Here is a 10,000-nt window from a genome sequence, read left to right as displayed (position 1 = left end):
CCAAGCCAGGCCATCACAGTGTTACTCAAGAAACAGGAAGAGAGAGTGAGAAAAAGTTGGGGTGAAAGAGTACAACAGGGGTCGACACCACCCCCTGCCAGAGCTTCTTGGAGCTTTTAGGTGTTTTCGCTCAATAAACACACACAACGCCCGGTCTGGGAATTGAAACCGCATTCCTCCAACTGTGAGTCCGCTGCCCTAACCACTGGGCCATTGCGCCTCCACATATGTATATATATGTATATATATATGGGTGTGTGTGTGTGTGCATGTATGTGTGTGTGTGCGTGTGTGTATGTGTATGTCTGTCTTAATGTCTGTCTGTGTGTCTGTATGCATTTACATGTATTTGTTTTTCAGTATTCATATTTTAGGCAAAAAATGATTTATTGAATGCCTTTTCACACGTATGCTAACTTCCAAATATAACAGAAGCACCAGTATATGCATGGGAATGGAAGCACTCCGTCGGTTACGATGACGAGGGTTCCGGTTGATCCGAATCAACGGAACAGCCTGCTCGTGAAATTAACGTGTAAGTGGCTGAGCACTCCACAGACACGTGTACCCTTAACGTAATTCTCGGGGATATTCAGCGTGACACAGAGAGTGACAAGGCCAGCCCTTTGAAATACAGGTACAACAGAAACAGGAAGAAAGAGTGAGAGAAAGTTGTGGTGAAAGAGTACAGCAGGGATCACCACCATCCCCTGCCGGAGCCTCGTGGGGCTTTTAGGTGTTTTCGCTCAATAAACACTCACAACGCCCGGTCTGGGAATCGAAACCGCGATCCTATGACCGTGAGTCCGCTGCCTTAACCACTGGGCCATTGCGCGTCCACAGTATACGCTTACGCACATGCACATTCATACATCGGTTTCAAATTTTTGCACAAGGCCAGCAACTCCAGGGTACGAAGATAAGTCGATGATATTGACCCCTGTATCAACTGATAGTTATTTCTTCAATAGGCGGCGAGCTGGCAGAAACGTTAGCATGCCAGGTGAAATGCTTTGTGGTATTTCGTCTGCCACTGTGTTCTGAGTTCAAATTCCGCCGAGGTCAACTTTACCTTTCATCGTTTTGGGGTCGATAAATTAAGTACCATTTGTCTGTACTTGTTTGTCCCCTCTATGTTTAGCCCCCTTGTGGGTAATAAAGAAATAGGTAGTTATTTCACCGACCCCGAAAGGCTGAAAATGTAATGTCGACCTCAGTGAGATTTGAACCTAGAACATAAAGAGAAGCAAAATACTGTAAAGACATTTCACCCAGTGTGCTAACCATTCTGCCAGCTCACCCCTTACACACACACATATCTATATTAATACCCGAGACAGGTTGTTGCTACTCAGAGTTTGTGACTCTGGTCATTCGTTCCCCCCTCCACACACACACACACACATGAACACATATATACTGAAGAGTACAAAGGATGTGTAATCATCATCATCATCATAATCATCATCATCATCATCATCATCATCATCATCATCATCATCATCATCATCATCATCATCATAATCATAATCATCATCATCATCATCACTATCATGTGGAAGACAATGTTATGGTGGTGGCAGTGGTGGTGGTGATGATGGGACGGTGGTGGTGGTGGTGGTGGTGGTGGCGATGATGATATTAATGTTGACGTCGATAGTGATCAGAATGATGACGATGACAACAATGATGATGACAACGATGATGATGATGATGATGCTAATTATAATGAAGCGGGTGATGAATCTAGGATGCTTAGTCATGCCTCTAAATACAACCGATGTTTACTAGTCAGTTTCTATAGCAACAATATCCTCACCTCCACCTCCTCCTCCTGCCACTTACTCCCCCCCCACACCTTACAAAAGCCCTATGTTCGCTTCCCCTGTTCATGGTATAACACAGTGCTGCTGCTACTGCTGCTGCTGCTGCTGCTGCCGTTGCTGCGGCTGTGAATATTAGTGCCCCCCCCCCTTTCCTTTTCCCAAGTTTCCTAGGCAACAAGTATATTCTCAACCCATTATTTGCTCTCCCTCTCTTCTCTTCTCCCTACCCTTCTCTCCATCTCTGTCCATCTATAAAACCGATTCCTATCCATCTTTATGGAAATCCCCTCCAACGACATCGCAGCATCACAGCCCCTGCCGACAGCTCTGCGTTTCTCTGCCATCCTTAATGATTTCCTTAATGTCAACCCTTTCTGCTTATTAAAGAAATCATCATCATCATCATCATCATCACTATTATTATTACTATTACTAGCTGTATCGCCCGGCGTTGCTTGGATTTGTTTCGACCCTTTAGAATTGGAATTTTTGAAAAGTAAAAATTTTGTATTATGTAGCTTGTTATTCTCTTTAAGTGAACATTTTTCTGGTTGAAATACACCAAAAAAAGGCAACACAGCAGTGAAAAAAGCGTAAAAAATAGGGATTTTCATAGAAAAAAAGCACCTTTTTGATGTAAACAATTTTTGGTGTTACCATGGTCTGATCTGAATTTTTTTCTTCTACGGAAGGAAGAGCAAGCCTTCTTCTATCATACTCTCAATTTTGGTCAACTTGCGCCGCAGGGTCTCGGAAGAGATAGTGTTAGTTGAAGGCTACCAAACCTGCCATACGCAGGCAACTTCAGCTTTATATATATAGGGATTATCATTATTAATATTATTAACTGAGGAGAGCTGGTAGAATCATTAGAACACCAGGCAATATGCTAAGTGGCGTTTCAATTGTTTTTATGTTCTGAGTTCAATTTCCACCGAAGTCAACTTTCCTCTTCATCCTTTTTGGGTTCGATAAAATATGTACCAGTCGTGTACTGGAGTTGATGTAATCAACTATCCCTCTCCCCAAATTTCACCCCTTGTTCTTGTTCTTGTTGTTGTGACCAATAAAAGAAAGTATTATTATTATTATTATTATCATTATTATTATTATTATTATTATTATCATTATTCAGTAGTCTTATTTTTATCACATGCTTTCACTGTTCTGTGTGCCTTGTTCTTGTTCTTGTTGTTGTGACCAATAAAAGAAAGTATTATTTTATATTATTATCATTATTAATTATTATTATTATATTATTATTATCATTTTCATAGTGTTATTTTATCACATGCTTTCACTGTTCTGTGTGCCTTGTTCTTGTTCTTGTTGGTGTGACCATAAAGAATAAAGTATTATTATTATTATTATTCATTATTATTATATTATTATTATTATTATTATCATTATTCAGTAGTTTATTTTTATCGCTTGCTTTCACTGTTCTGTGTGCCTTGGGTATGTGCTGTGGTTTGCTGTGGTTTGCTGTGGTGCTCTGATGGTTACTGTATTGAAAGTGTTCTGCGTAGGATGTGTGCAGTGCCCCGTAGTGCAATTTTCTGTATGTTATATATATTTGTTAGTCCTGATGTTTTTGTTATGTATTTGTCTGAATATTGTTTTCTCATCATACCTAATGCGCCTACTATGATAGGAATTGTTTCTGTTTTTAGGCTCCACATTCGAGTTCCCTCAATTTCCAGGCTTTTGTATTTTGAAAGTTTGTGAAAATGGCCAGAGCAGACAATAGCTCTCTAAGTGTAAACCTGTGACTTGGAGAGTGCGCTTACTCCTGGAGTTTCAGGGAAATCGTGGACTGTGGGTTCCTCAGTTATTCCTAGAGGCCTTCCTGTATCAGGAGGGCCACATCTCTATCATCTTCCCCACCACTTTTTTTAAACCTTTGTTTGCTATGCATATGTCCCTTCTTTTTCAGTGGATACTTTAATTTCTTTATTTCTTTCCTTTTTTTATCATTTCATTTTATGTAAAACCCCTACACTTTACATCTGTCTTTGTATCATCCCTATCATCTTTTGGCCTTGGGGCAAATAAATAAAATCATTATTAACATCATCATCATTATCATCATCATTGTTGTTGTTGCTGTTATTATTATTATTATTATTATTATTATTATTATTATTATTATTATTATTATTATTATTAATATTGTTATTAAAGAAAAGCATTATTAATAATTCCATGTACTGTATATGCACCTTTGATGAGTTGTAGTGCACCTGAGCACTATACACAATAATTTCATTATCATCATTATTATTATCAGTTATTATTATTATTATTATTATTATTATTATTATTATCATTATCATTATCATTATTATTATTATTATTATCATTATCATTATTATTATTATTATTATTATTATTATTGTTATTATTATTATTATTATTATTATTGAGTGAGAGAGCAGTGCATGCCATCAAAGTGACACTGGGGTAAAATATACGAAGCTCAGTATACCCATCATGACTACCCGTCTGATAAGGGTATCATTATTATTATCGTTATAATTATTATTATTGTCATTATTATTATTAATGTTATTATTATCATCATTGTTATTAATATTTTCATCATTATCATTATCATTATTATTATTATTATTAATATAATCCTCATCGTCATTGCTGATTACCATCATTAATATCATCAACATCATCATCATCATCATCATCATCATCGTTACCATTAGTACTGCTGTTGTTGTTGTTGTTGTTGTTGCTGTTATCCCACACAGCAGCTCAGGTCATACATCATCCGCATCATCCCAGAGAGCATCAGTCACAGCCTCCTAACAGCAGCCGCACTCTGTTCCTGTTATTATTCATTATGGTACCTGTTGCTTAGCAACCTCTCCACTGCTATGACCACTGTTCAACCAACCAGCCTGCCAGACCAGCCAATCTGCAAGCAAGCTCAGCCAATCACAGAGATTAAACAATGACAATCCAAATATCAATAGAGCATGTGGTTGTAGGTGGGATGGGGGGTGGTGTTATTGTTGTTATTGGGATTTAGTTCTACCCATGACCACCCTGTCCAAATTCATAATAAGTTGGTAGACTGTGATTTGGGCGAGGTTTGGCTTCAATTTCTAGCAGCTTATGTGACCACTACACACTTCCTTGATGGTGGTTTGCTGTTGGCTGTTGATGTTGTTTAGCCCCAGGTAATCCCTAATCAAGCTGGAGCTGATCTATGATTAAAGGCATTCCACCCATGACCATCCTGTCTGAATTCAAAATTACCTGATCCAACGTGATGTTTATTTAGACAGTAGTGTGATTTAAGAGGGATTTGGTTTCTATTTCTTGCAAGGCAAATGACCACAAAGTGGTTCCATATTTGGCAGAAAGCCAGCAGTTTTAGTGAGTGAGGGTACAATGATTACATCAGCCCCAGTAGTTAACTGGTACTTTATTTTAGTGACTGCCATGATCCCCTGGTTCCAGGTCCTTGGGGTGATAGTGGAGTTGGTGAAGAAGGTGGTGGCATATTTGAGTGACAAGGGGGTAGGTAATAGGTGCCCCTGGTTGATGTTGCATTTGTTTGTTGTTGTTGTTGTTGTTGTTGTTTGTGGTGGTGGTGGTGAGAGTATTGTGGTAGTAGGAGGTGGAGGATAGGAGGGTTGTTAAGTCTATAAAACATAACGCTAAAAAATAACTATAAAAGAATAAAAAAAAGAGACAGTGGAGAAAAACAACAAAAAGAAGGAGAAGAAGAAGAAGAAGAAGAAGAAGAAGAAGAAGAAGAAGAAGAAGAAGAAGAGGATAAGAAGAAGAAGAAGAAGAAAGAAGAAGAAGAAGAAGAAGAGGAAGAAGAGAAGAAGAACGCTTTCAATCTCATCAAAGTGCAAAACAATGTAAAACCAGTTTAAAAAAGAAAAAACAAAAAGAGCAACTGTCCACGAAGGAGGGGGGAGTAGTGGGGGGTGGCGGGGGTTGAGGCCTTTTTTTTTATGATGAAAGAATGAAATATTAAAATATTTCATTACTAATGTTCTGCTATATTGTTATGCCTTTGATGATGATGATGATGATGATGATGATGATAGAGATGGTGGTGGTGGTGGTGGTGTTAGTCCTGGGGATAATATTGCTGTTAATGTTGGACTAACATAAAGACAACTGTGATGATGATGATGATGGTGGTGATGATGGTGGTGGTGATGGTGGTGATGATGATGATGGTGGTGGTGGTGGTGGTGGTGGTGGTGGAGGTGGTGGTGATGATGATGATGGTGGTGGTGGTGGTGGTGGTGGTGGTGGTGGTGATGATGACATTGGTGATGATGTTCATGATCAACCAGTGAACTGTTAGATGAGGAGATCAATATCACTGTTGCTGTATGTAGCTATGGCGGTGGTGGTGGGCGATTGGCGGTGGGGGTGGCGGTAGGGGGGTATGGGTCAGTGGTGATGATGTTAGATGCTTGGATGTTGCTTGTTGCCGCTACTACTGCTGCTAAGACTGCTGGTGTTGGTATTGTTGTTGTTGTTGGTGATTGTGGTGGTAGTGGTGGTCATGGTGGTGGTGGTGTTACTACTGCTTTAGTTGCTGCTGTTACTGATGTAGTTGTTGTTGATGCTGTTGTCATTGGTATGAGTAACGAAGGTGGGGTGGGGGTATGGGTGGGTAGCAGGTCAAAAGATTGGAGGCGATAAATTGGAAATTATGATGATGATGAGGACGGTGGTGGTGGTGGTGTGATGATGATGATGATGACAACAATAACAGTGATGATAATGTCGGTTACTCTAGTTGGTGATGATGATGATGATAATTAGAAAAAGTGCTAAAGTTCAAGTAGATAATGTGCTGCCTACCTTTGCTTTGACGTGGGGCCAACAGTGTACTAGCCCCACCAGGAACCATAACGACAGGAAACATAAAGATATGGTCTTTCCCGACATAGGTGTGCTGTAATTTCCGACTCAATCAAACCTGGAAAAGAAAAAAATGAGGAAATACAGAAATAGGGTAAAAGGAGGCGACAGATAAAAATACATGGAAATATATAAATACAGGGAAAATTAGAAGAACAGACAGAATGATGGATGGAGATAAATGGGGTGAGAAAAGAAGGAGAGAGAGAGTGGGGTAGAAAAAGAAAGATAGGAGGAGAAATAATAGATAAACAGAGTGATGAATAAATAATCTGAAGTTTCCTGCCTGGGACGAAACATTTGTCCACGGTGAAGCATTTAGTCTTCTAATTTCTACAATAAATAGACAAACTGTCTGTGTTTATTACATATATATGGAAATAGTAACAATAAGAGTGGCTGTGTGGTAAGTAGCTTGCTTACCTACCACATGGTTCTAGGTTCAGTCCCACTGCATGGCACCTTGAGCAAGTGTCGTTTACTACAGCCTTGGGTCGACCAAAACCCTGTGAGTGGGTTTGGTACATGGAAACTGAAAGAAGCCTGTCGTATATATGTGTGTATGTATTTGTGTGTGTGTTTCTGTGTCTGTATTTGTAACCCTCCTCCACCATCACTTGACAACCGATGATGGTGTGTTTACGTCCCTGTCACTTAGCAGTTCGGTAAAAAAGTCCGATAGAATAATTACTGAATTTACAAAGAATAAGTCCTGGGGTCGATTTGTTTGACTAAAAGGTGGTGCTCCAGCATGACTGCAGTCAAATGAGTGAAACAAATAAAAGAATGTGTGTTAAACAATATTGCTCAATAATACTTCTAAGTAATTCTTTTAATTAATAGTTCCAATTAAAGTTTTTTTTAAGGAAAATGAGGGTGTATGCAGATATTCAATTTTGCATGTGCCTGTGGCACACATGTGTATATATGTATGTATTATAAACACACACACACATAGAAGTAACATGAGAAATAGCTACATGGAAAGGATGAGAGTCACAAAAGATCAAATCATAAACAAGTTGAATGGACAAAGTCCCAGATACATGAAACTCTACTCACAGGAGCTGTTGATCCCTGCCCTTGCCAGTGAAGATACAAATTCTGGTTAATTTGAATATTAGATCCTTTCTGAACCGCAGTGAATTGTTTCTACTCCCTAAAAACCTGTAGAAGCTATTTCCAGCCACCAGGTACAAAAGGGGTTGTTAAGGAACAAACTGTCAGTGTAGGGATTAGCTGTAAAGCGATTGGCTGATTACTTTGAACAAAATATCATCTATGACTAATCCCTTGTCATAGCAAATCTATAACGACAGTCATGCAAGGGATACGGTGGGGGGTCAGCGGGGGGGGGGGCATTGTTGTTGTTGTTGATGGTGGTAGTGGTGCACATAGTCAAAGGGTGTTTCAGAGAAGGGGAGTAGGTGACAGGTGAAGCTGGTTGCTGTTGCTGGCAGTAGTGGTAGTGGTGGTGGTGGTGGTGGTGGCATTGTTGTTGTTGTTGGTGGTGGTGGTGGTGGTGGTGGTGGTGGTGGCGGTGAAGGTGGTTGTTGTGGTGGAGGAGGTGGTGGTTGTGGTGGAGGAGGTGGCGGTGGTGGTGGTGGCGGTGGTGGTGATTATGTGGAGGATGACAGCATTCACACCAGTTTCACAATCTCAAGTGAAACACATTTTCAATATTTCATTCATACAGACTGAGTCTCTCCCTATTCAAGTGCAAATTACATCACCAAATGCACAGAAGGTGCAGGTGTGGCTGTGGCCTTAAAAAACTTGCTTAAGCCCACTTGCCCTTGGGCAAGTGTCTCTTCTACTATAACCCTAGGCCAACCAAAGCCTTGTGAGTGGATTTGTTACACACAAACTTAATGAAGCCCATCACACACACATATATGTATATATAATTATATACACACATGCACATATGTAGATATGTGGTGTGTGTGTGTGTATATATATCTATATAATATATATAGTGTGTGTGTATATATATATTATATATATATATATATATGTGTGTTGTGTATATATATATATATATATATAATATATATATATATATAAATATAAGCCTTTAACTGTTTTTCCATGCTGGTATGGGTTGGATGGTTTGACCAGAGCTGGCAAGCTGAAAAGCTGCAGCAGACTCCAGTTTAATGTAGCATGGTTTCTACAGATTGATGCCCTTTCCCAGTGCCAACCACTCCAAGAGTGTAATGGGTACTTTTACCTGGCACCGGCACGGGTGCCATTTGCATGACACTAGTATCTGCCACAACTGCAGTTTTCCTTGGCTTGATGGGTCTTCTTCTCATTACTTGGCTTAACGATTATGTTCTAAAACACCAAACAAAGACGCTTGTCTTATAGTAATGCTTGGACAATGTTTTATAATCGATATCCCTAAAAAGCTAACTGGAATCTTACTAAAATATACAGAAAAGTTGAAGGGTTTTACTTGATGTGATTAGAAGAGAGGATTCAATTGGACAGCGATATAGTGTAGTAACGAGAGTTTTGAAAACTAATTAAAAACGAATGTTAATAATGAACTCTTTGATTAATACAAGTATTAAGGAGAAGGTATGAAGTCAATTAGTTTGACATGTTAGGTAACTTGTAATTGTTTTATTGACCTGTGAGGAATGAAATACAAAGCTGGACCAAGAAGGTACTGAACTCAGAGAATGAGTGTTGATAATAATGAAAGCTTAATTCAAACACTAATACACTGTAATGGGTAAGGTAAATCATCTGAAAATGGGAGTAACCTGCACATTATTTAATTCATATATATATATATATATATATATATATAGGGAGAGTTCACGAAAAAAACAAAAGACAAAGACAGGTGGTGTACAAAACAAACAGATGTATTACTACAACACTCAGGAATTGAAAAAGTCTTTTAAGTTTCGAGCCTACGCTCTTCTACAGAAAGGGACACAGAAAAAACAAGGAGAGAAAAAAATGTGTGTAGTGGCTACCAATATATCATGGCTACCGATCTATTATATATATATATATATATATATATATATGAAATAATCTTTCCAAATAAAACTTTCCGTTGATATCAAATCATCAAAAAAGGCTGAAATAACACCCAAAAGCTTGCATGCATCCTTCTTCTTCTGCCAAATAAGGAAATTGAAGAAGCAAGCAGATGCCCAGTTAAAAAATATATATATATGAAATATGCCGTAATTCTAAGCCATTCCTTTTTATTAAGGATCAGGATATGGAGCTCCTTC

The 10,000-nt window shown here is 38.9% G+C and overlaps 1 protein-coding gene across 2 annotated transcripts in view; it reads right to left on the bottom strand.

Moving 5' to 3' along the window:
• LOC115209404 (follistatin-related protein 5-like) overlaps nt 1–10,000 on the bottom strand; it is a 409,770-nt gene that overhangs the window by 357,207 nt on the left and 42,563 nt on the right. The window contains exons 1-2 of one of the 2 annotated variants that reach the window (XM_036500843.1): nt 7,803–7,826; nt 6,681–6,798 (exon numbers count right to left, since the gene is read on the bottom strand). In XM_036500843.1, coding sequence (XP_036356736.1) covers nt 6,681–6,767 — 87 coding nt within the window. In that variant the 5' untranslated portion in view covers nt 6,768–6,798; nt 7,803–7,826. Of the gene's footprint in view, nt 1–6,680; nt 6,799–7,802; nt 7,827–10,000 lie in introns of those variants that run through there. The other variant, XM_029777801.2, reaches the window with a different exon arrangement.

Source organism: Octopus sinensis, linkage group LG3, assembly GCF_006345805.1.
Source record: "Octopus sinensis linkage group LG3, ASM634580v1, whole genome shotgun sequence".
Lineage (NCBI taxonomy): Eukaryota > Metazoa > Mollusca > Cephalopoda > Octopoda > Octopodidae > Octopus > Octopus sinensis.
The sequence above is the reverse complement of the archived record's forward strand: the minus strand, read 5'-3'. Positions and strand labels throughout refer to the sequence as shown.